This window comes from Anser brachyrhynchus, assembly GCF_964034855.1.
Source record: "Anser brachyrhynchus genome assembly, chromosome: 8".
NCBI lineage: Eukaryota > Metazoa > Chordata > Aves > Anseriformes > Anatidae > Anser > Anser brachyrhynchus.
This window is the reverse complement of record NC_137702.1, coordinates 20,427,000-20,454,992: the sequence shown is the minus strand read 5'-3', so window position 1 is coordinate 20,454,992 and position 27,993 is coordinate 20,427,000. Positions and strand designations below refer to the sequence as shown.

Genomic DNA, 27,993 nt, shown 5'->3' with positions numbered 1-27,993 from the left:
TTTGCCTGGGTTAATGAGCCCTGCTAGCAGTCTGACAATGTCTCCCAAAGCCCAGCAGTTTGACTGGAGGAAGAGAAAGGAATGCTGTGCCCCAGAAGATGAGGGGAAAGGAAACAAGGACTACAGACCAAGAGAAGGAGAGGAGGCTGTCTCTCAGGAAAGCTCTCTCTGGTTCAATGTAGGGAGCTTTCATTTTTCAGTGGGGTCAAATTTATTTTCGTTGAAGTCTGAAGTGGATGGCACCAGAGAATAGAGGAGTCAGCAAGCTGGGTTTTAAGAAACAATAGCATGTATTAACACTTGTTTTATGCGCAATTCATAAAAGTTGCATACATTGGATCAAGCGGGTCCTTGTCACGTTTAGCCAGCCAGGGAAGCTACAAGCCCAATGCCCCCAGCGAGCCCCCCCCAGTCTCTGTCAGATCACCCATCAGGAGCTCCAAAGGCTGGAAGCAGGCTGGGCTGCAGACACAGAGACTTCTGGGGCAAGTTGGTCAGCAGTTGCTTCCAAAGCGTTGGAAAAAGTCATCCAAACCTAACTTTAAGAAATACCAAATCATAATTTTGGGGTCCTGCACAGAGGACAATTTAAGCCCTGATCTTCTTCCTCCTTCCCTGTAGAGTTCTCTTCCTCCTCCCAAGGATTGACTCATTACTAGAAGACTGAGGACGGATCTTCATCTCAGTAAAAGGGATGGAGAACTCATGGCCCTTCCATGGCTCCCAATTCACCCCCTGGGAAAAGACCGAGGAATGTCTTTTATTAAAGCATGCAGATCAGTGCTAGGAGTTTGCCACTCTCCCTCCACCCCAATACCATTTAACCCCCCCCCCCCCGCCCCGAGATGCTATTGTTCACCAGATTTTGACTGTAATTGTAATCAGTTTTCCAGACACTCCTAATACAAATTAAACCTGTCTGGTTTGGAACCCAACTAGACTGAGCTGTCTTCAAGCACAAAATCAGCCTGTACAATAAGATGCACATCAAGGCATGCGCTGAAAGCACTTGCTTTTTTCTCTGTTCCCCTGTGAAATCAAGACAGCTCCACCTCAGATATCTCCGTCCACCACAGGAATCAGGAGGCTGTGAGCTCAAACCCTCTGGATCGAGGGAGAATAGAGTAAGATCCATGAGCTTCCTTATGGATCATTTTCCTTTCACATGAAATGAGTTAAAATAGCCTTGGCAATCTGTCCTGCTATAGCCCCCACCCTCTGTGGGTCTTCCTAAGGCTAGAGAGAAGAGCTGACCTTCACACAGAGATGTGCCACTCACCTCGCTGTGTTTGCTCTCCCCGTATTTCCCGTTAAGGTTGGCCAGGTGGCAGTTCTTGTACCACCACGCGCCATGGTGTGTCAGAGCACAGTTGCTGAGAGCCACATCATTGTCTCTGTCCCACGTTGTGAACTTCCAGCCATTATGGTAGGTCATGGCATCCCCTAAGGGAAGGGATTGCAGACAGGAGTAGGAATAAGGGAGTGCAGTTGCTCATCTTGAGGGTTTATATCAGGCAGAACAAAGCAGGCCTGTCAGGGGAAAAGCAACAACGCAGGATGGGGCTGGAGAATAATTTCTAATTGACTGCTATTAGAGGCCATGTCCAAGGGCTGGGTGCTCTGGTGCTGAAGATCTTAGGGCAGCAGGAGACCAAGAAGTAAGTGGAAGGCTATGGATACAACAGCAATGGTAAGGATTTGCTAGTGGCAGAAGCCAGCACCAGGATAGATACTACTGCTGAGCAAACTCCCCTTCTGAACAAAAAAGATTTTCTTTGCATTTCTCAGCTGGGGAGCTCCAGAAGTTGCTCCCCCATAGGCACAGGTTATCTCATGGAACTGCTTCACAGTCTGCCTGTCCAGCTGGGTCACAGAGCAGCTCTCTTCCCAGCAAAAGAGCAACTTTCTCCCGTCCTTAACAGGAGACAGCCCTGTGGGAACACTCTCCTCAGCCCTCCTGGGAAGTCCAGACATCACTCCTCAAAATGAGCCACATCCAATCTAACCTGACTTAATGAGCTGCCATGCTACTGGCAAAACCAACACAGAGTCCCCAGTATTTGCTCCCCTGTGTGAAGCAGAGAGCGCACAAGTCGCAGGCACTCCTCACCAGCATTGCCTCTGTAATTCCCCACCGACAGCCTGTATCTCTCTCTGCTAGAGGCAACCTGGAAGAAGTCGTAGACAGCGTAGGCAGACTCATTGGCTGTCCGCAGATCCACCCGCAGCTCATAGCGGATGGGGCTGCTGCTTGTGAGATTGTGCAGCTGGTCAAGACCTAGAGGGAAGAAAAAAATACTTTTAAAAGGGAAAAGCCTGTTCACCTTTGCAGTCCTGGAATCTCACCCTGTGGCCAATTTGGTTAAATCAGCTATTTCCTGCCTGCCTCCTTCCCTGCTTGATGCTGTCATGACATTTTGCCAAGTTTATGCTGTCTTATCCCATTTTCTGGCAAGAGATAGCATTGTCAGAAAAAAAAAAAGGAGAAAAAACAGCTTAAAGCAGCACAAGACAGACTGTGCAACATTATTTTTCTAAGAACATTTAAAGACTCTTGCTCCAAAGACCTTGACCTATTTAGGGCTGGATTCTCTGATCCAAGCAGAGCAAGCTAACAAAAAATGACTGAGCACACTAGGTTTTGTATAATAGCCTGGATTTTACGTTTTCATCAGCGTATTTTCTTTATTTCTCCTCTTATAGGAGCATGCAAGCCTGAAATAAACATTTCCAGAGTTTGGCTTGCTCTGGGACCACTCCAAACGCCAAACATGTCAGTGGAAAGACTTAGCAGACCTTTACAGATCCTCAGTGTTTCATTGGCACTTCCAGGGAAGACACAAAAACTGACAGGTGAGGACTGAAGGCTCAGCAGGGCCTGGGTATTCCAATATTTAAGTGGTTCTACAAAGCTAATCTTCAGCTCTTCACCAGTAAAACCCTTGTACTGTACCAAGCCAAAATTCCCCAGTGGGATCTCCAAAGCCTTCCACATAATTTTTCCAGCGTTTGTAGAAATCCAGCTCGCCTGTGTTCCGCCTCTGAAACACCTGCAAAGCAAGAATTGCTGAGTGAGAGTTCACAGCAGGCCGAGGAGAGACAAAGAGTATTGTGGTGAGAAATCCTCATCGTGATTTAAATACAGTCTGAAAGGTGAAGTGTTTGGGAACAGACAAATCCAGCTAATGGTATGCTGCAGCTGATCAGGGTACATACGCATTCATTTTCATTTTCTGACTCCAAAGAATCATGTAATCATTAAGGTTGGAAAAGACCATCTGGTCCAACCTTTAACCCAGCACTGCCAAGTCCCCCACTAAACCATGTCACTAAGCACTACATCCGCATGTTTTTTGAAGACCTCCATGGATAGTGACTCAGCTACTTTCCCTGAGTAGCTTGTTCCAATACTTTACAACCCTTTCAGTGAAGAAATTTTTCCTAATAGCCAACCTACACTGCCCCAGCACAACTTAAGGCCATTTCCTCTTGTCTTATCACTTAGTGCTCGGGAAGAGAGACCCATCTCCATCTCGCTATAGCCTCCTTTACAGTAATCGCAGAGTGAAAAAACACCTGGGGTGAATACTTAGTTGTACAAATTTTACAGTTTACTTTTGCAGGATCCCTGCCTGTAGGGATTAGTGGAAATCTCCACACTTGGGCAAATCAGGCTTATGGACAAGATACAGAGGTACGTTTAGGTTTCTAAACTTCACCAGAATCAGCAGGACTTGGGCAGTAATACACAATTTGTTTCAGTGGAGAAAATCACTTATCACTGAAAATAAAAGTTAAAGAAGGGAATGAAGATATTTTATTTGGTCGTTTAGGGAGAATCTCAGATTCGTTATTTCACCCTTATACAAATTCCTCACCTCAAAGTGCCTGTGTTCTCCCTCCAGCTTCCCTTGAAGTGACTCACTGTGCAGAGTCTGGGTGCATGCTCACAGTACTAGCATTTAAAACATTACCATCAGCTGAAGTGCATTAACTGTCCACACATGTAACCTTACACTGTGGTCAAAATGAGATAACCTAGCTTAGTCAATTTATTGCAAAAGATCTTTAAGCTAAGTTGTACTAACTTGTCTTTTAAAGGGACTTGAGTGCATCCTCAACAACCCCTGTGCCCCAATTGGCAAGAGATAGCATGTTAAACTGCCATAACTCAGTGATTACCCTCAATCAGCAACAATATAAGCTTTGAGTCACACTCATGACCAAGTAATGAAAAGCCCAGCATCTCCCTGTCAAGCTTTTGAGCCACTCAGCCTCTCACAGCTTTTCTACCGGCTGTCTGAGGGTTATCCATCAACATCCACCTCCCTTCCTAAAACATTGCCACTCCATCAAGGCAGGAGCTGAAACACAGCAGGGCAGCAGAGGAAAAAGCATCAGCTAAGCCCAGTATGAGCTTCCCTTGACCACATTCATTTGAAAAAAAAATAAATCAGGGAATCACTCACTATCCACCCGCCTCCATCAGTGGTCATGTCACAGTACACCTGCATCGGCCTGCTGCTGTCTCCGTTGAGGTAAATGGTGTACGTGCCGCTCAGGCTGTCTCCATTCTGCTGCGTCTGGCTGCAGTCTGCTGGATATGGGTAGAGGAAGCTAACTGGGTGAAGAGAGAGGCCAAGACAAAATCCATCAGCAAAGCAGGCCACAAAGCTGGAGCAGGCATCTCACACCCTTAGGAATCTCCTACAATGGTTCTGGATGAGAAGAAAAGGAAGCGCCCAGCTGCACCAGCAGGTAGCTGCAGGCAGCCTTCCCCACTACTTGGGAGCTGGCACATGAATGGGGCCACCAGAGGCTGCAAGAGATGCAGTCCTGGGTCACAGTGAGAGCAGGACAAGGAGCCCTTGCCTGTGATGGTGGAAATGCCAGTAATCAGGGAGTTTATTTTCTCTGCATCTCACAACCTGTCCACAATTGGCAACCGCTGTGAGAACTGGCATGGTACAAGAGACTCCCACATCAAGCTGGCGTGAGATTTTGTGTGATTTGCTGTCATCCTGGTGTACGTATCCTGATCTCTGAAAACAACCCAGGCAGCTGCCCAGTGCCACAATAGTACTTATACAACTGCACCCTACTATTACGAGAACGGTGCAGAAAGATCCCTAGCTTATCATCATCTCTTCTGCCCGCTGGCAGCTCACCAGGAGGCTTTGTCCTGCCCTTGGCCAGCAAAGTTTGCCAGCAGCACTGACCAATGTGGGCAATCTCCACTTGCTCCATCCTGTTGTGTTTCCAAGCCTCCAGATGGTGTGGCTTAGAATGGACAATCAGCCAGAAGACAAGCTGTTGACTCACTAGATGGCTTGCTTCTGTTCACATAGTTTCCCAGTGCTTCTGTAGAACAGGAACTCCATCCCTGACCTCTACCATAAAACACAACAGCTGCAGAGCCCAGGGAAAAGTGCAACACCAAGGCCCGATCCTACCTGTTGAGAAGGTACTGTCTGTCTTTCTGCTCTGACGATCTCCCTTATAGGCCATCACAAAAATGGTATATTTTGCTCCTTGTTCCAGTCCTTCCAGCACAAACCGTTGTTCACTAGGACCCAGCTGCACTGCCTGCCAAATAAAACAGACTGAAGATCAACCCAAGTTTGAATAGCATTTAGCTTTTCTGGACTACAGCGCCTCACACTCTGCATCTATTTATGGGCTTTTCTTGTAGAGTTCAGACAGGCACACACTGGCTGCATACCCTTGAGATGTGCAGTCCATTTCCTCAGAAGGAAGAATTGGAGCAGGGTCTCAAGAAACACTGTTACGACACTTACTTTATCCCTGCTGAGTGCTGCTCTTCCATGTGGTAACAAGTTAGAAAAGCAAAAAAAAAGCAGCAAACCTGTTCTCTTCACCATGAACATCTGTTGGGAAGAGGCATTGCACCGTCACAAAGTCCCTCCCAGCTTCCACTCCTGACAGTAACACATTTCCTTCCTTAGGCTCTGCCTCCCCAGGCTATGGATAGCATAGATTCCCCCTCAAAATTGTTTCCCTGTAGTCCATATACCCACAAGATCCAACTGGCAGAGCCTATAACCACAGGGGTGATCTCAGTGGGTTCTGCAGGGCTGAGGAATTCACCGTACCTTGCTGGTGCCATCTTGACCTCGGTATGTCAGAGAATAGCCATCAATCTGTGCTGCAGGAGGAGTCCAGGTAACTACACCAGTAGACTGAGTCACATCTGATACACGCAGGTTCTTGGGAGGATCAATCTCTATTGAAAAAGAAATGAAGAATCATGTCCCTTTGCATAAATGAAAGACAGCAACCCCATTGTAGAGCCTGGGCAGAGCTTTCAATGTCTGATCCTGTTACCTGGAAACTACAGAAGTTACTCGGTGAAGTTCACAGCTAGCAAGAAACAGCCTAGACCAACCATGGCAAGGTCTGTTATAGATCCGACTTGGGGTGTTTCGTAGCCCTGCAACTGGCCCAACTGTACAGGGACTCCAAGGGGCCTAGGAGCTCCTGATCCACCTGCCTGAGAAGCCCGAGAAAAAGGCAGTTCACAGCAAGTGTCAAAAAGCATCTGTCTTATGAGATAACCACAACAGGGCTCCAGTGCTTCCCTAATGATAAAAGCAGATTTCTAAAGCTCAGCTAGAAGTAACGCTAACGGAAGCAGCCTCGAAGATTTTCATCCTATGTTTGCCATATTCTGGTGTTTGGGGAATATCTTAAAGAAAATAGCAGTAGGTTCGTATGACCTTCCAAGTTTTAGAGGGAGGGTACTTGGTGGGCAGTGCTGGCCTTGAGGGAAGAGTGCTCTAACCCTGAAGCATGCCTGAGTTTATGGCAAACTACAACTGAGTAATTCAGCACAATTCCCTGCTCCTCCATAGATCTCTGTGGTTGACAATGGATCTGCCATTTAATTTGCCCTTTGATTCTGTTCTTGTCTCTATAAACCAGGCAACAACATTTCTCAGACCTTGGAAAGTGTTATGAGGACAATGGTAACAAGGATTATAATGCAACAATGAAATATTAGAGTTGTGAGAAGGCCAGAGAGGAAGACAAGGCCAGGCCATGTCTTTTTTAGATAAAGAAGAACAGAACAGTGTGGCTTCTCTGGATTCCGTGTACATAGGGTTACCAAATATAGGGTTATCTTAACAAAGATAAAAACGGAGAAGAAATCAAAACACCAAATACAAGGAAGTGACAGATCTCTGAAGTCACACGTTGTTCAAAACACAAGTTATCCATTATAACCGAAGACCGCCATTCAATAGGTTCCTGAGTTAAGCATTAGGTCATTATTCTCATGCTTGGTATGGGAGACTACTACACAATTGCTTTAAATGAAATGACTCAGAAATCTTCTCAGAGGTGCTCATTACATGTACACCTCCTGTTGGACAGAAGAGGGAGCTAAAAGGTACCAAATCCATTAGAAAAAACAAGTGATGGGAAGCGCAGCCATAGAGACAGTCCTCAGATTTGCTGCCCTTTAGGAATAGTGCTGTCAATTTCCACATCTGCAGGATATTACTGCAGAACAGCTCCCTGCTACAGCCTGTTTTAATGATAGGGAATAAGCAACCATCACCTAGAGTTAAGAAATGTATTTTTTTCATGAGAAGTTGGACTGTTTTATCAGAGGTGTCTTTTTTTTTTTTAATATATCACTAAGAGGAAAAAAATGTGTAGATATATCAAAAATATCCCTACTGATGCTAAATGCATTCCCTTTCCGGGCAGTTTCACTTCTTGTGAAATTTCCAAGTGCATCCATTGTCATTCTATTTCAAAAAAAAAAAAAAAAAAAGAACATTTCAATTTGCTGAAACTCTCCTTGATTTTTCCAGTTCCTGACAGGCTTAGGCTTTTCGCCTCAACAGATCTCCATTTGTCCCCGTCAGCTGCCCTCAACCTCTGTAAGCACTGGGGAACTGTCTGGCATCTTGCCCCAAATCTAAGCTTTATCTGTTCTCTCACACCAGCTTGACTCAGAACCTAAGAAAACGTATGTTAGCAAGGCCAATGGATATGGAGTGACCCTGAAATATTCCCAGAACACCATAATCCTTATGGCTGACTGAACAGGACAGATTTAAGCCTGTTTTGTAGTCTCCTAGGACCAACCTAAGGTCATGAGTCAGGCCATTATTTTTAACTGTCCCTGAATCTAAGACAGTTTAACTTTTGGATGTTAAACCTCTGTTACTGTTAGGCTTGATAGCAGCATGCAAAGCACTGCACACTTTTGATTAAGGACAAGTGAAATAAGGTCAGTACTCAGCTGTCACAACTGTGTTATGACATCTGCCTCTTCTATCGCAGCCTATAATAGTCTCTGCTATACCAGGCTATAATCACGCACTTATCTCCAGAATGGGTTCACCACTGTGGATCTTCATTACCCAGTAATGCAATGAGAGATCACAAACTGTAAAATAACTAGAGAGTGGGGTCCTTCCACCCTGGTTCTCTTCCCTTCCACCCTGGTTCTCTTCCCTTCCACCCTGGTTCTCTTCCCTTCCACCCTGGTTCTCTTCCCTTCCACCCTGGTTCTCTTCCCTTCCACCCTGGTTCTCTTCCCTTCCACCCTGGTTCTCTTCCCTTCCACCCTGGTTCTCTTCCCTTCCACCCTGGTTCTCTTCCCTTCCACCCTGGTTCTCTTCCCTTCCACCCTGGTTCTCTTCCCTTCCACCCTGGTTCTCTTCCCTTCCACCCTGGTTCTCTTCCCTTCCACCCTGGTTCTCTTCCCTTCCACCCTGGTTCTCTTCCCTTCCACCCACAGTTACCTGTCAGTGCATCCGTGCTTGCCCTCTTGCTCTGCTTGCTTCCCAGCTCTGCCCAGAGATGGATGGTATACTTCATGCCTGCTTTTAGTCCTGTCAGAGTTGTAGTGCTCTTGGCTTTCCCCACTTCCATTTCCTTGGTGTCCCCATCAGCAGAAGTGTAGCTCACCATATACCTATCTATGGGAGCTTGGACGCTATCCCAAGAGATGGTGGCTGAGTCCTCTGTCACTTGGTCAGTTACCAGATTCTTTGGGCTGTCCATTTCTAAGAAATAAAGTATGGAATATGGAGGATGAGTAACTGAAAGACACATGTTGCTCTTTAAAGCTCTTGATTTCTAAAGCCCCATGATATAGATGGTGTACACCATGTCTGGTTTCAAGTTAATCAGGACAGTGAGACCTGTGTCCTGCCCCATCTATCCCCCATTCCCAGGAAGCTGCCAGTCAGTCAGTCTTCAGCCTAGCTAAGCAGCAGGCTCCTGTGAGCAAAAGCCTTCATTATATTAAGTGAATTACTGATATTTAAGAGACTTCTTCTGGGCTCAGACAATTCTCTATCTTTTCATGTTATAGAAGATGAGTAAAATGGGAGCATTCCCTTCCAAGTCCGGATTCATTGGTAAACACCATTCTTATTAGTGGCACTAGTTGAACCACCCGAAGTTTAAGCAGGGTTCAACAGCAGCAACATATACTGCTGAGCAGCACTCAGCCACACCTGCAGAGCTCAGCACACCTGGACACCAAAATCAGCAGACAGGGCTGGTGAGTGAGGAACACAGTGCTTTACGAAAGCACAATGAAGCTTGTGCTGGTCTGATAGCTTCTGAACTAACGGATCAGTTCAGTTGTTAGTTCCTAAAAGCAATTAGCATTTTTCCTCTTGACTCAAGGGGAGACACCATTTCTATCTGAAGCTTTCTGTCTGAAGGTGCCTGGAACATGGATGTTTTCTCATCATAGGCGACCACAAGATGAACAGCTGTCTAGCATATGCTCTGCAACAGGCCAGAAGCAGAGATCACCTTCACATCACAGTGTTGTGTAGTACCACAAAGATTCTCCTGAGATACCTGTCACTGCCTCAGTGCTGGTCCTCTTGCTCTGCTGGGTTCCCTTCTCTGCCCAGAGGTAGATGACATATTTAGTGCCAGGTTTCAGTTCTATCAGAGTTGTGGCAGTCTTGTTCTTCCCCACTTCTATCTCCTTGGTGTCACCATCAGCAGAGGTGTAGTTCACCATGTACCTATCTATCGGAGCCTGGACCCTGTCCCAGGAGATAGTGGCTGTCCTCTCTGTCACTTGATCAGTCACCAGGTGAGTGGGGCTGTCAATATCTGCAGAGTGAAAAGTTAAAAACACAAGTTGTCACAGTCAGGCTGTGCTGGGCCACCAGGAGACTCACCTCCAGGACCCCTCACCAGGAGACTCTCCTCCAGGAGTCCTCACCTACAGGACTGCCTTTTTTTTTTTTTTTCCCCTTTTGTTAAAGAGACCAGGATGACCCCGCTGCACATTTACCCACCTCCCTTCAGCAAGTCCCTGACCTAGAGCATGGGTATTGTAAATGCTTACAGCCACCTGCAACAGATACAGACATTCAGCTCTACAATGGTATAAACCAACAACCCTCACACCAGGCAAACCACTACATCTTCTTAACCGGGACTGGCCACAGAGAGGAGAGAAACAAGATGGTAAGAACAACTGAGGAACTAGGATTAATCATCCTATTGCAAGAAAAGACATCCTGCATGCTGTTAATCTCTCTGCACTCCAATTTCTTCACCTGCAAAAAGGAACTTATTCCTTGAAAAAGGATAAACTAATTAACAAATTGAAATAAGACTATACAAATACATGAGAGACGCTAGAATAGCATCGTTTGCACAGGTGAAGACCACTAATCCCTACTAGTAATTGCAACATAGCCTATTTGTAGTATGTACAGGTAATTAGGGTGTCTCTGTGATAATGTTGAATGGGTTTCACAGCAAGATGCATTAACCTGAAGACTGGATCTGCTAAGCTTCAATCCCCCTCTATTGTGAAACTAACTGCCTTGGGATGGGCTTATTCAGCATTAAGGCAAAGCTGGGCTGTCGTTTATGCTCTTAATTCACACTATTGCCCTCTTACCTGTCACAGCCTCGGTGCTGGCCCTCTTGCTCTGTTGTTCTCCCTTTTCTGCCCAGACACGAATCACATACTCCATGCCCGTCTTCAGTCCTGCTAAGATGGTGACATTCTTGTCTTTCTCCACTTCTCTCTCCTCTGTATACCCATCAGCCGATGTGTAGCTCACTCTGTATCTGTCTATTGAAGCCAGGACTTTTTTCCAGGAAACAGTAATTGCATCCTCTGTCACTTGGTCAGTCAACAGCTTAGTTGGGCTATCGATTTCTATAAGCGGAAGTAGTTATTAGAAGTTTTAGTATAGCACTGTGGTGATCACAATTGTCTAAATATTTAAGACAACATAAGTTTTATAGGCAGAGGTAGTATGTTTTATTAGACTATCAAATATATTTGAAAAACAGATGAGCTTTGGGAAATTATTCTGCGTGCAAAGACCTAAAAAAAGGCTTGTGCATCCAAAAGCTCCTTTGCTTTTCCTCCAGCTCAAACTGGCAACAGATCCAATACAAGTTTTGTCTTTTGCTACAAACCATGTTTTGATCACAGTACAAATAACCAGTACTTAAGTAAATCCCATTGGCTATCCCATTTGTGCACCCAAATCATTTTTTACTCTTGGATATGGAGTAAGGTAAATAAAACAAAGGGGCTAACAGCTTGCAAGTCCTACCATTCTTGACACATTGGTAAAAACCAATTATGTTTATTTGAACTTATCTGCTTAAACATCCCAAATGGAGCATCCCAAACATTCCCCTTGGTAATGCCTGCCTGTGGTTATTTTACCTTGCTAGGCAGCTGAACTCCACCACAACCGCTGTACTGGTTTGTATGGGGTCTGGCTGGGATGGAGTTAACTTTCCCTGCAGCAGCCCATACAGACCCAGTACACTGCCACAGAAGTGCAAATTGCACAGAGGCGAGACATTTGCAAACAGTCGATAGAAACTGCTCCTGCATGGCCACATGGCTGGCTGAATTATAAAAACTGCGCTAAACAGTGCTTCAAGGAGTTTCCCAATCCAGCTGCAGATGCTGCTGCAAGCATCCTTGCAATTGAAGCTCCCTGCCACCAGGGGACAGTGACCAAATGTCCTGTTGAGGAGATTTGATTCCCCCACATGATTCTTACCTTATGCCATGATACCAATACGTTTGCTTTTCTATTTTAACAAACACTCTGCCATGACTGTGCAGAATCTGTATGAGCCCACAGTACTGCTGGGCAAGGTCACTAGAGTCACCCAAAGAACAGCTTGGAGGTGGTTTATGGCATTTTTAAGGCAAGGCATGAATTACACATTCCAGTTATAAGGCTTTCGCTTTGGCTGCGTTTCACTGTTCTCGCTACTGACAGTAACTGGCCCATAACAGGACTCAAAAGGAAGAACCTTCTCCTAAGCTGGAGATCTGTTCAGCCACACTGGTAAAAATGACATGAATTTTTTGCCTTATTAAAAACCCATGCAATGCAGAAGCTGTACTGAAACAAGTAACATTGAGTTTGAAATTCAAACCTAGCTCCCTCCTGCTGCTGCTGCTGCAACTTACCTGTCACAGCTCTGGTGCTGGCCTTCTTGCTCCTCTGGGGACCCTTCTCTGCCCAGATGTGGATGATATATTCCATGCCTGGCTTCAGATCCAGTAAGGTGATGATACTGTTTTCACTGCCCACCTCTATTTCCTTGATGTCCCCATCAGCTGAAGTGTATCTCACCATGTACCTGTCTATGGGAGCCTCGACTTTATTCCACGAGACAGTGGCTGTATCCTCCAACACTCGGTCTGTCACCACATTGGTTGGGCTATCAATTCCTGGGAGAACATTTTGAAATGCAGGATTAGGAAACTCCATCCAAATGAAACCACGACTATACCTGTCATAGCATGTACACATTTCCTTCATTTTGCCTTGCTGCTCTAGCCAGTTATAACAGTCATCCAGGCTCCTCCTACAGCCCCTCAAGAAAGAAAGGCATCCATGAGGAGCCAGAATAGTCAGGGTGGGAAGAAACCAAGATTTTTCCACTTTCTAGATGATCTAGATGAAACATTCCATTGCTTTCTGTAGGAAGATCTTACAGTCCTCTTGCCTCACTTTCTCTGGGTAATGACTGTAGCATTACCTCTGTGCCTGCCCTCCTCACAGCACTCATCCTTTCTGGGTCTCTGGTGTCAGCCATTTGTTGCTCCTTCCTTTCTGCCTACCCTGCAGACCTGTCTCTCAGACTCCCCCAGACTACAGCTATTTTAGGCTATGTTTAGTCTTGGCTCTTGCAATAACTGGTATTTGTGTTAGACCTAAATTTCAGAGGTTATATAAGAAAATGAGCAGGATTATTCATTGTGGATTTTTTCTTTTCAAGAAGTTTTCCTGCCCCCATGTTTGTGAAGAACAGCTTAAAAACATGATCAAAGGGTGTTCATAGAATCATACCATCATAGAACACCCTGAGTTGAAAGGCACCCACGAGGATCATTAACCCTAACTCATAGTAGTTCCAAACAATCAGAATCTATGTGCGAGAAGCACAGCCTTAAAAAGACAGTGGAGAGGCTGTAGGTTTTGTTGTCTTACATCAATTTATTTTTAATGGAACAATTTACTCAGGAATGTCAGGCCTGATTTGGCATATTTCAGTCTTTGGATGCCGCTCACCCTCCCTTTTGTAAGAAAATCGATTTTCAGAGTTTCCAGTTGTCCTGGTTCCAGTTAGGACAGAGTTAATTTTCCCTCATAGTAGCTGGTAGGGTGCTATGTTTTGGATTAGGATGAGAAGAGCGCTGATAACATGCTGATGTTTTAATTGTTGCAGAGCAGTGTTTACACCAGGCCAAGGACTTTTCGGCTTCTCGCTCTGTCCTGCCAGCGAGCAGGCTGTGGGTGCAGCAGGAGCTGGGAGGGGACAGACCCAGGACAGCTGACCCAAACTGGCCAAAGGGGTATTCCATACTATCTGACGTCATGCTAAACAATATATAGGGGTGGCTGGCCGGGGTGGGGGGGCCGGCTGCTCGGGGATAGGCTGGGCATCGGTCAGCGGGTGGTGAGCAATTCCATTGTGCATCACTTGTTTTCTTACACATTATTATTGTTAATACTATTATCATTATCACTATTATTATTATTATTGTTATTATTATATTCCTGTCTTAATAAACTGTCTTTATCTCAACTCACCGGCTTCACTTTCCCGTTTCTCTCCCCCATCCCAGAGAGGGAGGGGGGAGGGTGAGCGAACGGCTGTGTGGTGTTTAGCTGCCAGCCGGGTTAAACCACAACACCGGTGTTTTACAGGTAGAATGAGACTTCAAAATTCTTCAGGCTCCCTTTTGCAACATAGTAACTAGCTGAAAAACATTCTGCCATGTTTTTGAAGAGTTTGAAGCATCAAAGAACCAACAGGTTTTCCAGACCTGCTTAAACATACAGGTCTGAAATGACTGCGCTGCCATTTATAGGTAAAATATCCACTACTGTTCAGGTCACAGCCTGGTGAACAGAAAAATAACGCTGGAGCCAGGGAATACAAGAAGGAAGAACTTATCCTCTTTCTTATTGCTCCTGAGCTCAGAGGCCAGACAAATCACCAGCGGCTAATGGCTGCAAAGTAGTCAGCAGCAGCAGCCATACACAGATTGGAAATTGTGTGCTAGGTCTCAGCGAGGTCAAATTATCAATGGTCTGGGTAGAGAAAGCGAGAACAAGCAAACTCAGAGTTACTGCTGGGCCTGGCGCTGAGCTCATTTCAAGTTAAGATACTGTAGGTTTAAAACCAAGGCAAAAGACTGAGCTAAGACTAGGTTTAATGTTTAATAAACTGCATAGACAAGCTTAAACAAGATATAAGTACCCCTGACTGCAGTATGCATGAAGAAAGCAGCCAACTGTGTACCTTTTGCAACCTTGAACTGTCCCTGAAACCTGTAGTAACATCATTAGCATAAAAGAAACTTCCCACCTACCAGTCTTGCCACTCACTGAGGATGGTTTCCCCTCTTTACCATCTTTCACAGGTATGACAGTGACCTCGTACTCTGTGCCAGGTTTCAGGCCTAAAAAGAGCAAAAGGGAGCATTACCAACAAGTAGGAAAGACAGTAATTTTTCTTAAACAAAGCTATTTTGTTTAGTCTACCCAATTCTAGGTTTGCAGCAGAGTCAAAGTAAAACGTGGATTTCTATCTGAACTTCCATTTGTCTTGAGAATGCCTTGGTAGCACTCCAGCCTTGCCATTAGGGTCTACTTTGACTACAGTAAGTGAGGACTTCCCTAACATCCGTATTCCCAGCTCTGAAATAGAATATACTTTATTTCTGACAAGGACAGAATTAAAGCTGAATGCCTTGAAGCCTGTTATCCATAGGGCACAGAAACTTTCTCCTTGTGGAGGTACCCATTATTATGGGATATGGGAATCCCAGTAGATCTTACTCTAGCCTACAGTGGTCAGAAGGTGAAGGAGAACACTTGAGAGAGAAGAATTTTCCCAGGACTATGACCAAAATCAATCGCTCCTACCACTTCTCCCTGTCCTTGCCCAATTTGGAATAGTCACAAGTACTCACCAGTCATGATGTGTCTGCTCTTGGTGTCACTGCTTTTGGGCACCACAACCTGTTTCTCATCCATCTCCACCAGGGATCTGAACTTCAGCTTGTAATAATCCACATCCGTTGGTGGGTTCTCCCACTCCACTTCCAGGGAGTGCTCCATCTCCTCCGTCATCCAGATGGCATTGAGTGCTGACAGGACTGGAAAGGACAAAGCAGAGTGCCAGGAGGAAGCAGCATCAGCATCAGAAAGTGACTATAAGGTCCTCCTTCCTCCCCAGTTGCCTTCTCTTAGACCTGAGATTTTCCTCAGCCAAACAGAAGAGCTACATCAGTACAGCACAATAAGTATTTAAAAAGGCTTAGTTTTATCCATGATAACATGCCAACTCAAGAGTTTTCTGGCTCTCAGCTCCCACCTATTGCGCTAGAAAAAAAAAAGTCAAAATAATCCAACTTCTCACTTTTGGCCAAGGGCAGGCAGCCAGCATGCTATCAGTTGCTAATAAAATAGCATTTCATTTCTAGAGAGACTGCTTCAAATACAGTCTTTCCATATGCAACCTCCTGTTCTCAGTAACATCAGGTTCATTCAGTCCTGGAAAGAGACTATGAGGAAAACTTGCCGCTGTGGGCATTTTTGGCAGATGAGTACCTAGAGATGATGTCCTCCCTACTTTGAAGTCCCTTCTTCATCCAGTCAAACAGTACGTTAGTCTTAATAACATGCTGCCTTTTTGCATGCTTTCATTTCTGCTTCTTGCAGTGGGCAACATCATGGATTCCCTGAAATTCAGAGGTGTCAACGCCAGTCCAATTTGGACAAGATAAAAGGATAGGGACGAATTTTGCAATACTTTCAGCTCCAGCAACACAGATCTAGAGACAGTTTCTCCAGAAGAGAACAACAGAAAACTGTGACTGGGATTGGGAAGAGAAACTACTCTTCAGCATTCAGACAGGATGCTGAAAACCTGCAAAATCAAACCATTTGCTCTAGTTGCTTGAAACTAAATTTAAAGATCTACAGATCTTGACTCTGAAGAAAGAGACTGTCAGGTCCTACCTGTGCTTGCTTCTAGATGCTTGGGCTCACTGGTAGTCCCCTTCTTTACATGACGAAGTGTGACATTGTATGTGGTGCTGGGGTGGAGACCCACAATCTCATAGCTGAGCCGCTCTTTGGGCACATGGACTTGTTTCACCAACATCTCATGTTCTACTGGGTAATAGCTAAGGAGATAATTATCCACATCAATCATCTGATCCCAGCTGACAGTCAGGGAGTCCCCTGTGGAGTTCAGCAGGCTCAGGTTCTGAGGAGCAAGCACTAGAAGAGAAAGAAAGCATCCATCTGTAGAGCAAACATTCAGCTCCTTGTCTATCTGAAAGAGAAAGTCACTATTTAATTATTCCTTTTACGGACTGGAAAATAATTCCTGGACCGTACAAAACCCAGGAGATGTTCAGAGAAGCTCCTGGCCCAAAGTGAAAGGGATCATCACAGACACCACTGACTCACTCCGAGGTGAATTAGGAGGACGGGTGGCTGTGGAACGTGCCAGAAATCTGTCTTGCATTCTGCTTGCGCTCATCAATCTCTCTCCATCTGGCAGCTTCTCCTCCGGAAGCAGACTGAGGCCCTAATGGCCTAAGTGAGCAGGAAACGAGCAGCACAGTTATAGATTGAGTGCTGGGCTGAGAGCGCACACAGCGCTCATCAGGAACCCTGCTCTGCTGGGAGCAGCCAGGAGTCCCTCTTTGTTTTCCTTCCTGTTTTCCTGATTATGGCATCAAACACAGACTTCTTGATTAAACTTATATTGTGCTGAGATACCAACTTTTTTTTTTTTTTTTTTTTTTTTAAGGATACACTCATTTTAAACTGTTCTTTCATTCACCTTCAAATATCCCACGGCAGTATTTCGGAGTGGTCAGTAAACAAGAAGTCTCAGAAGAGCACAAGTCAATACCTCCTGTTCAACGTGTCTTTGTCCTCTGTTTCTCCTTTGCAAGGATTTGCAAGGCATTAATTATACTGTTGCATGCTTGACAGTAAAATCTAGATGTTCAGACATTCCAGTTACCATGGCAATGTACAACAAGATGCATTATTTCATGATCTGAGACATGTACAAAAACAGTGCTCAGTTTAAGTGTCCCAGGAAGCAAAAATCTACTCCCAACTGGAACAGAAAAGGCAATTTGACAGCTATGGGAGGTGGGCGTTTGGCTTCAGATGCTGACATGAGAACCACTTGACTCCGGACTTAAAATAAGCAGGAATGGAGGCATAGTGCCCAGAAACAGCAAAACAGATCGTGCAACATGTATTAGCTCTGCAGCACTTGCTCACTCACATATTCAGAGACCAGAAACCACTTTCACAGAGTGTAAAACACACAGAAGGTGTCAGGTAAGGAAGAGGACCCAGCCAGCCCCTTGGAGAGGCTGGATGGGGAATAGTTCTCTGCTCTCCACCTTTATAAAGCTGCTGTCTCCTGAGCAGGAAATTCTGGTCTGCTGAAAGGAGAGAACGCTGAAGCCACAGAGAAAAATCTCTAAGTAGTGCAGAAGGGGTAGAAAGAGTGAAGTTTTCATGCAGAGCACTCGTTTGGGTGAAGAATTTGAGCTAGTAATAGTTTTTATACAGATATATAGTTTTTATACAGATAGTAATCTGTATAAAAGGTGACAGGTCTAAGTAGACAGGTCAAGTCTGAGAGGTGAAGGATGACAAGGAACATCAAAGACCTGCCAGTAAGGTCACTGCACACCCCTACTGAACACCAGCTGCTGCGCAGTGTGCAGCTGTTACTTGCCTCTCCTTCCTGAGGAGCTGTGAAATATTAGACTAAGCACTGATGTGCTGAGAAAGAAAAGTGGCTTCCAGGGCAAAAGACTGAGTGCTAAGGCCTGGAGTATCACCTTGCAGTTATAGGGAGATTATAGGTTTTCCAGAACAGGCACCAAGCCACCCAGCATTAAGCAGAGACTGCTGGATGCAGGCAAGTTCAGTCCAGCCGCCTCAGGCAAATGCCACCACCTTGTAACAACACATCAGGGTAAGAGAGCTTCCTTAAAACCTCATTTCAAAGGGTGGTTATTTAAACACTCTATATATATTGTCTAACATTTTACCAGGTCAACTACCTTACTGACAAGCAGCACACACTGCAGCAAGCATGATTTTACCTTTTATTGTCTCACTTGTACATCAAGCAACAGATTCTGATTCCCTCTTTAACTACAGGGTCTGTGGACAGCTTTGCTCTCTCCTTCAGCTGCTATACATAGGTAGGTTTGTACTTTAACTTGTGTTTTCTCCTTTCCCTGACTCAGAAATGTTTTCCAGGCAATTCTTGAAGATACGGACCACTCAGCAATCCTTGAGTGCAATCCCAGCAGGAACTTGGAGAGAAACATGGTGAGTCCAGGCTTGGCTTGCCTATGGGATTACCCCAGTTCTTCTCAGGGAGGGAAAAAGGGAAACTCAGAATGAAAGAAAGGAGGCCGAAATAACTCACAAGCTCATCTTACCCTGGGAGCAGTCAGGGCCAAAGAAGCCCTCATGGCAGTAGCACTCTCCTGTGTCACAAAACCCGTTGCCACTGCAGTCCCCGGGACATCGTTTCTCACTGCAGTCCTCTCCAGTGAACTCCTCATAGCACTGGCAGACCCCTCTGGCCGTGTCACAGATCCCGTTGCCACTGCAGTTCTCAGGACAGAGCTGTTGGCTGCAATCCTCACCAAAATAGGGCTCATCACAGACACACTTCCCACCATCGCAGCGCCCACGGCCGTGGCAGCGGCAGGTGGGGTGGGAGCAGTCACTGCCCTCCCAGCCCTCGGAGCACTTACAGCTGCATGTCTCGTAGAGGAACGTCCCGTGGCCGCTGCAGGGAGAGACGCCTGGCCAGAGCACCAGGATGGCAGGTGAAAGGAAAAAAAAAGGAAAAAAGTTAGGAACAGAACAATGAGAAGGTGTGTTCAAGGTCACTAAATGGAAAGCTTAATTATCGTGGGAAAACATGGTCTGGAAAGACCTGAAGACATCACATGGTCCACCTGCCTCTCGTCCAAAAAGTGACCAGCTCCACTCTTGTCTTTCCCAGTGCATTTGTCCAGGGTCAGCAGTAGTACAGATTCCACAGACGCACCAAACAATAAATTAGAACGCTTTTCACAGCCTCTAACCTCAATCTTCCTAGTTGTAAGTGAAGCTCACCACTGTTACTATAAAGATCGAGAGCACACTATGCCCATCTGCTATAAGCCTGTTTTATTTTCATGTATCCAAGGACTTACCACTTCTCCCTGTATCCATTCCTCAAACAACACCAGTTTGTTAAATCCTTTCTTATAGGCCATGCTGTATAAGCCTGGGATTGCAGGAAGAGCCAGTGGCTGCCACAAAACATCAGCACCAGAAACTGCTCTTCTTTTAGTCAAGTATCAAGGAAGAAATAAAGCTAACGATTCTCAACAACTGCAAAATTCTGGAGGCAGAAATGAGAAAGGAAAGACAGTAACAAAAAGGGCCTTCTTCATCTTCTATTCTCCCCTACCCCAAAATTCCTCCATTGAATCCTCCCGTCTACATGCCTGGGGAGATTTCCCTTGCACTGGTTCCAGAAATGGTGCATATTACTGCATTTTGGGACCTTCAGATTTCTTTTCACATCACAAAACCCTGAGCACCACTCCATCCGCAGGACTCAAGCATTTCACTCACAGGGAACCTCCGTAACCCCTTACAGATGGATTCCAGTCCCCAGATCTCTGAGGAAAGCAGGCTATATGTGGGAGAAAAAAAAAACAGATACTGCAATTGTTAGGTACCTTGGCTTCCCCCACAGCACTTCTGAGGGCTGCAGACTTCTCTCAGCTCTGCCACTTCTTTCTCCAGCTTCTCCATCCTCTCAAGCAGACCTTTGATGTGGGCCAGAGTTTCACAGTCCCCTTTGGGTGACTGCACATGGATGTTGTGCCTAAAGATGATATTCTGCTCTTCGTTTTCCTCAGCCTCCCCAGGATCTAGCTGCACCTCACTGTTGTCCGCATGCTGCGGTGGATCTGCCTCCACCTTGATCTGGGAGGATGCTGGCAGGTCAATCTTGTAGGAGTGGCTGAAGGATATTCTTTGACCATTGCTGGTGCAGTTGTCAGATGCAGGAAGCTGAGCGGCAGATGTCTGAACAGCACAGCACAGCAATACCCCAACTGGGAAGGCAAACCAGCTCCGGAAATCCATCCAGCAGGTTTTCAGAGGAAGCACTGATCCCTCAAACAGCACAGCTACTTTCAAGAAGAAGAAAAATGTAAGAAATGGGGTCATAAGGTCATAAAGCTGGGTTTCATGACTTTTTTGAAGACAACTTCTCCACTTTGTCCTGATTCAGTACTAGGTTGGTCACTACCTCGAAGAGAGTCATGCTGGATGAATCAGATGCAAAAGGGCTTCTAGAACTCCTGACTAGGAGCTTTAAACTTGCAGTTATCAAATGACACTTAATATCATAGTCCTCTGCAATTATTAATTCCACCATAGCTCTTTTCATCCCCTGCAGTTACAACTGCCACTGTATCAGTTTCCTAGTTGTGATCCAGATCACCAATTGGCAGGCCATGGTAAGCGATCTCCTGCAGCACCTCAGCTTGCACGGTTTTCAACTAGAAGCTTAACAACTATGGTAATGCTGCGTCCATGAAAAATTCAGAAAGCTGTCATTTATCTTTCGGTATAACAAGTAGATCACTTTCTGAGGTCAGCTAAGAGCAGTGGGAAAGCAGAACAGCTTTCACTGGCATAAATATACGGCTGCTTGCAGCTGGAAAATGACTCGTGGCCAGATGTGTCGCAGTGTCCAACATCCATGCCCTTCTCCCGACATCCACAGCCAAACGTACCAGTTCAGCACAGGGCCTGACAACACACTGTGCGCTGACCTGACACAGTGCCAGCCCTCGTCTTAGAGTCCCCATCTCTGCATCTGCCTGCTGGAGACAGAAAAGAGGTTTCTGTGGAGCTGAGGACACCTGCTTTGGAGAGGCAGGACTGACAGCCTTGTCTCACCTCACCTCATTAAGTCTCTCAAAATGCTCACTTTTGGTACAACTGTCCTGACAGACATTTGAACTGGCTACCTGCAGCTTCAAGCTCTCATGTTGATTACCTCTGACTTAGTCCATGACTTCAAAAAGGCCCTTTAGATCACTGTTTTTTAGCTGTGGAACTCAAACGATGCATGAAATGAAACCCAGCCTCCTCGCCCAATATAGTACATAGCCTACACTGTTACCTGGATTGGGGGAATTTAAACATTTCCTCCATTTTAAATTGATTTGTTAGTAATTTGTGTACCTGAACACTGGCTCTGCTTGGGGAACTTGAAGTTTATTTTGCTTTGACTCAATATCTGATGTGTTATCTGAGCAATGGCAAGGTTCATTTAGAAGCTACTAGAGCAACTCTGTGAATACATGGTGAGGATAAGTTGTAAACCCATTTGTTTTCCTGTACTTTTATTTCAAAATTATTTCTTTCCTACCCCCCAGACATAAATAGGAAGAGCTTTTTTTCAGGCTGATTAAATATCAGAACTACGACTTAAAAATAAATATTACTGTTGAACTGCATTAACATTTAAAAGTCAAACGTGAAGTCCAAACATTTAGGTTAAAGTCTTCAGGTAAAGTCCTTAGCAAGAACAAAACTGTTTGCTGTAAAACTTTTATGTTGTTAACCACAGAAGAATTTTGGACTTCAGAAATGAATACCTTCTACACAAGAACAACAGAAAGGGAGAAACTGAACAAACATAGGATAAACTATAAAATTAGAAATCTAAATTTATTTGTTAGCTTATTCCACATTACAAATTGAATTTTGGCATTAATGGTGTCAGTCTGTACAGAAGGTGATATATACTTGGTTAAAAGCTCTGAATTTCATCTCGCAGGATGCAAAAACAAAATGCCACCATATGCGACTTACTAAGCAGTCATGTTATTCATTGCACAAGCAGGAAAAAAAAAACTTTAAGTGCTAAATTAGGTAGTGACAACTAGAAAACATTTGGCCAATATGTATCCATAGTAACAGCACATCTGAATCTAGATAATAGCGATCCCCCAGATAATACTTTTTGAAGTAACAGCAGACTCCACTCCTAAACAACCATACAAAACACTAAGTTTTCAGCTCCTCTGTTGTTCCTATTATAATTATGTTTCTGAAAGTCACACGGTCCTCGATTATGATAAAAATAAACTGCTTCTGTGAAACATCCCTGTATCTGCCTTCCAAAACTTTGGAAAAATCACTGCCATTAGGCCCACATCCACCATTGTACAGGAAGGTCTTCTTCATGCTCAGAAACATGAGGCTTTGGTTGCTAAACACAGACTAAAACACCACCACTATCATATTATGCATGCACACCACTACAGCACTACCTTGTCTCCCTCCAAGCAAAATCACTGACATCCAACAAAATAGGGTATGGATTTCAAGATTGTCTTCATTTTTCTATCTTGTATGAATTAAATACAATAAAGGCATCACCTCTGCTTCTCATTCCCAAGGAGCAGTTTGTTTTGTTAGTTTTTTTCCCCTCCATTCAGCAGGTATTTACTACATTTAACTTATCGTTGGAGAAAAGGAGGGTAGAGAAAGAGTATGTTGCCCTGCTGAGGCTGGGCTTCTTCCCTATCTCCTTCTCCTTTATTTCCAGACCTCTGGACATGAGGCCCCTGAATTCAATCCCACCCCCCCAAGTACACACAAAATCCCTTCTCTCAGCATGGAGTTCTGAATGCCATCCGAGGTTACATCATGATGTCTTTACTAATTAGGGCTTCCTGAAAACCACAAACTGATCTCAGATTTTCCTGGGGTTGGAGATCATTCAAGAGGAAAAACTCCTGAACATAAGCATTTCTGTTAAGCATAATGAAAGAGGAGGAGAGCTATTTTGGCTTCATTATCATGTAATAAGGAGATTTTCCCCTGCTGTTAAAAAGAGCGGGTTTAACTGAGTCGTTGTGGAGAATATCACATCATATATGTAACTAGTGATAATCGGAGACTAGGGAACCGAAGAATTTAGGAAAGAATGCCTAACAGTCAGACCTATTGGGCTACAGAATATTCTCCCAAGGACAGGGACGGAAGAAGTTCTGCTCACATCTTTTTAACCTTCATAGAGGAAAGCACGGGATAACCAAAGCTGGAGAGAACCTACAGCACTTCTGAGGAAGACTTCAACGATCTAACTCTGTAAGCCTTTTTCCACCCTACAGGTCAGTGCTTGAGGGTTTGGGGTAGAGACCTTTGCAGCATGAACTTCTGGGGGCAATACATGACTGGATGCTGGTCCAATCAAGGCAGGAGTTGACAAAGACCCAGGTGTGAATACTAGCAGCGCGTCACCCAGGTGATGTGGATGGAGATGGGACAGAAGAGAGAAAGAGAGCTTGTAGTCAGCGGAGAAAGGACATGCAGGTCCAGGACAGCCCTGGGGTTACAGAAGGAAGAGAGAGGCAGAAAAAATTAATAATATCAAGGTCTGAGCAATGCGGGGAACTAACCATGCTGGAGGATGATTAGAGAACTGTCCCCAGAAGAGAAGACCATGGAAAAATAAAACCAATACTACCAGGGACCAGGAGGCCTAGCCAGTCAGCAGAAGGAACATGTACTTATGGACACAGCGAGAGTTATGCAAAGCAACACTAAAAGCAATATGAATTAAAGCTGAAGGAAAACAGCCAGAAAAAAAGGAGCCATGGGCTGAGACCTGAGCTATGTAAGTACCAAGGGCCAGTATATCACGCTATTTTTTGTGCACAGCATTTTGCAAGCTTGAGCTAGAACAGAAGCTGCCAAGTTGTACCACAGTATTGGAAACCTAGGAGGTGGCAGTTTCCTAGCTGCTGAGTTAGAACAGCGGGAACATCTAACCATCCTAAAGCCAGGGGAGGTTTCCTGAGGAACACAAGAGGAGTAAAAGATACTCTGTTATGCAAATTCTTTTGCGATGTCTGATAAGCAAGGTGTACTAACTCTTCATACACGAATGACAGGTTGCTTCCAAAATGGTACATACTCATTAGAAAGAAAGTGCAGAGAGGCTTAACAGTGTTTTCACGTTTGCTGGTTAGGATAAATGGGCATTTTGTAACAAATTCCCTAGCTCTCTTCCGTTAAAACGGTAGTTTCCAGCTTAAGTCAGTTAGATTTTTGTGAAGCAATTCTTTGTTTTGTTGCATGTATAGTTCAAAAATGTTGTAACACCTATATTTAATCAATTGTACTTATCCACAGAATGTCTTTTATATATATATAATATATATAACCAGTATAAACAATAAAATGGTATTATTCTGGAAACTGTAGTCTATTTCATTTTATGTGGTAAAGACCTCCTACTGACTTGACTTCCACCACGGAGTCTGTGAAAAGGTACATTAGAAAGCACAGAAAGAGATTTTGGGTGAGAAAATATCAAGCAACCATTAAGAGTGTTTGTTGCAATTATAACACGTAAATGTGATCAAATTCCAGAAAGACCTGCTGAACAAAAGGGCTTTTAAAAATATCACTATCGCACAGAAATGAGAGCCAAAAATAGAAACTGCCTGGAATGCACATTCTAAAATAACTAGTTTGTAGGTTAAAGCCTGCCTCCAGTAAAGCCAATGGCGAAACTCTCATTTCCTTCAGCAGGTTTCATACCCCTGGAAGAGAAAACATGTTAAACCTCAGTCCCTTCAGCCAGGAGTGACACTAACTACTACTCCATACACTACACATTTTGCAGTAATAATACATCCCCGTAACATAGGATTGTTGATGTTTGTGTAAGGCTTTCAAACCCTTAGAGGGCATGTACTACAGATGGATTTTTCATTCAGAAACAACAAGAATGTCAGAGGTTAAAAAACAAAATAAAACACTTCTCTTACCTTTCAAGTACTTTCAGATGCCCGTTACGGAGCCCTTCTGATGTATCCGCAACTTGTGGAGCCAATCTGGGCAAGCTGAAAGCTCACTGAGCTCTCTTCTCTTCCCAGCCCTGCAAACCACTCCACTGCTCCCTGCGGTGAATTTAAGTCCCCATGCTCCAAATTAAAGAAACCAATAAGGTCTCTGGGTGTTTCCTTCCCACATACTGCCTGGGGAACTGCCTCAGGGGGTTGGGAGGGATACCTCACTCAGTGTCAGTCTATCCTACCAGCAGAAAGAAGCTCATCCTATTCATTTTATGCTCCACCTCACACAGAAAGCCCTTCCAGACCTGTACTCGTGGCAGAAAACTCCTCGGCACTGCTGTGAAGACCCACATGTTCAAAAACAATTTTGAAGAACAAAAGGTGTGAAATTCATGTATAGTCAACACCAAGAGCAAAAGCATAACACTTTTTAAAAACAGCAATACTCAAATAAAAATTACAATTATCATAGCATAATAGGAGGGTTGGAAGGGATCTTAGAGATCATCTGGTTCCACCCCTGCTGCCATGGACAGGGCCATCTCCCACCAGACAAGGTAGCCCAAAGCCCCATCCAGCCTGGCCTTGAACACAGTAGCCCCAGGGATGGGGCATCCACAGCTTTTCTGGGCAGCCTGTGCCAGTGCCTCACTGTCCTCTGAGTGAAGAATTTCTCTTATTACTAAGGTACCCAGAAGATAATCGTAAGCGTGTGTGTTATACAGACATGTTTTTAGATAAAAAATCTATCCAAGGACTCTGACCAGTTGCTTTACTTCTCTGTAAGCAGAAACTGTCCGTAAAAAGCTCAAGACGGTAAGAACTATCTATACACATGAAGATTTTAGCCACAGCTGGACAGGGTGTGAAGTAAAACACATTTTCTTGCATTAAAATAAAACACCATAAACTCTCCAGGAAGCTTTGCACTTTCTCCAAAACCTAACCCTAGGCAGTGACTAGCTCCAATACACACCCCACACAGAAAGCCCACCAAAAAGACCCAAAACTACCCAAAACCAAAAGGCTTTTGGTACACTTCATCCTTCTTTGGCAGACCCTTCCCAAACCCACTCACACAGCAGCTCTGCACTTTCTCTCTCTCTAGACCCTAACCTAGACAGGGTTCAGCTCCAACACACATCCCACCTAGCAATCCTGCCAAAAAGGGACCACAAATCAAAGATGCTGCTACTCCTCAACCTTCTTTAGCAGACCCTTCTCAACATGGTATTCTTTCGAGGGACCTCATTTTCCCACCTCCACAGCTTGTTAGGTGCTGATTGCACCGTTTGATGCGATACAGACTTGAGAAAGGCTTTAGCTTTGGATGAAATAATAATTCTCCTTCTCCTACTCTACCTGTTCCTTGCTCATCTAGACCATCTAACAATAACACAGACACCTAAGGAAAATATGACAAAATACTAAATAAGTGAATATGTGGTCTAATATACAAACACCCTTTGATCACATCTGGCTCCTTGATTAATTTTCACTGCCTATATACTACAGATTGATTTTACCAGCTGGAAAGATGCAGAAATAGGAAATTATACACATCATCATCAGAGAATAAATCTTGAATCTTTCTCCCTGCAACCAGAAACCTGTTTCCATGCCAGTCACACATCTTCCCTCTATGCCAGTTTAATTCTCTGTGTAACATATATTAGTGGTATCAGCTGAGCACATCCACAGGACAAAAACCTTCAGGTCAGTTAACAGGCTGGCTGGCAAGGCAGCCAGAAACTGAGCAGGCTGTAGAGAATTAACCACTTAATCAGCTTCAAAAATGGCTTCTTTTCACTGGTTGCTATCACCTGCATCATCAGTCTAGGTGGGAAAGTTACTGTGGAACTTGTTGCTGCGGCCAGCTGCAGTGTGGCTAATAAAATTAGGCAGCTTTAGTCTGCCAAGCTGACCATTTCTTCCCGATTGTGCTGAAAGGGCCCATATAATGCAGCCAGCATCTAATATGTGACAGACTACGATCAGCACGATAAACTGTGAAGGAATCCACTCTTTCATATCATTTTTCTGATGAATCTAGCAAACTCCTATAAACTGAAAATGTACTCAAAAATTATGAATTCAACATTGAAGTCTTAATGGATGTTCTGCCTAAAATCAGGACACAGACTTGTTTTAAACGTTGCCCAGCTAAAGTCCCACTTATTAAAACAGGACAGTTTCTCTAATGAAACAATAAAACACTTAAGAAGAGCAACAGAAGCAGAACATCCCAGACATTTTCACTATTGAAGGCCATGACTGTTCAATTTTGTCCACAAAATGATGGAACGTCACCCAAATTCATGAGCTGAAGGAAAAAGAAAAGACAACACACTGTTACAAATTCAGGAATAAACCCAGGACATAAGCGAGCAGATGCAGAAAGTCTTTTAAAAACGTGATAGGCAAGAAAGCTATGTTGCTTTTTTATTTTTATTTTTTTTCCTGGAAAATGATCCCATAATGTGGTGTATGCTACAATGTCACTGCATCACATTTTCCTGATG

The 27,993-nt window shown here is 44.5% G+C and overlaps 1 protein-coding gene across 10 annotated transcripts; it reads right to left on the bottom strand.

Moving 5' to 3' along the window:
* Window positions 1-267: 267 nt before the first annotated feature.
* TNN (tenascin N) lies at window positions 268-27,953 on the bottom strand. 10 transcript variants are annotated; one of them, XM_080601890.1, is made up of 18 exons: window positions 26,732-27,953; window positions 25,445-25,576; window positions 20,318-20,773; window positions 19,016-19,387; window positions 16,542-16,805; window positions 15,491-15,676; window positions 14,888-14,977; window positions 12,473-12,736; window positions 10,922-11,185; window positions 9,856-10,119; window positions 8,781-9,044; window positions 6,114-6,244; window positions 5,454-5,586; window positions 4,470-4,621; window positions 2,954-3,050; window positions 2,111-2,278; window positions 1,280-1,443; window positions 268-735 (listed from the first exon to the last, which is right to left on the bottom strand). In XM_080601890.1, the coding sequence occupies exons 3-18, from the start codon at window positions 20,727-20,729 to the stop codon at window positions 589-591; spliced, it is 3,372 nt and encodes a 1,123-aa protein (XP_080458016.1). In that variant the 5' UTR covers window positions 20,730-20,773; window positions 25,445-25,576; window positions 26,732-27,953; the 3' UTR covers window positions 268-588. The 10 variants fall into 10 exon arrangements, with proteins under 10 accessions (XP_080458016.1, XP_080458014.1, XP_080458017.1 ...); XM_080601888.1 differs by having other exon boundaries at window positions 25,445-25,808; window positions 26,998-27,953; XM_080601891.1 differs by having other exon boundaries at window positions 27,082-27,179.
* Window positions 27,954-27,993: the final 40 nt, after the last annotated feature.

Coding starts and splice junctions, on each gene's coding strand:
- TNN (XM_080601890.1), bottom strand. CDS start 20,729: ATGGATTTCCGGAGCTGGTTTGCCTTCCCAGTTGGGGTATTGCTGTGC. Junction 15,677..16,541: donor GCATCTAGAAGCAAGCACAG/GTAGGACCTGAC, acceptor TGTCCTTTCCAG/TCCTGTCAGCACTCAATGCC. Junction 1,444..2,110: donor GAATTACAGAGGCAATGCTG/GTGAGGAGTGCC, acceptor CCCTTCCCTTAG/GGGATGCCATGACCTACCAT.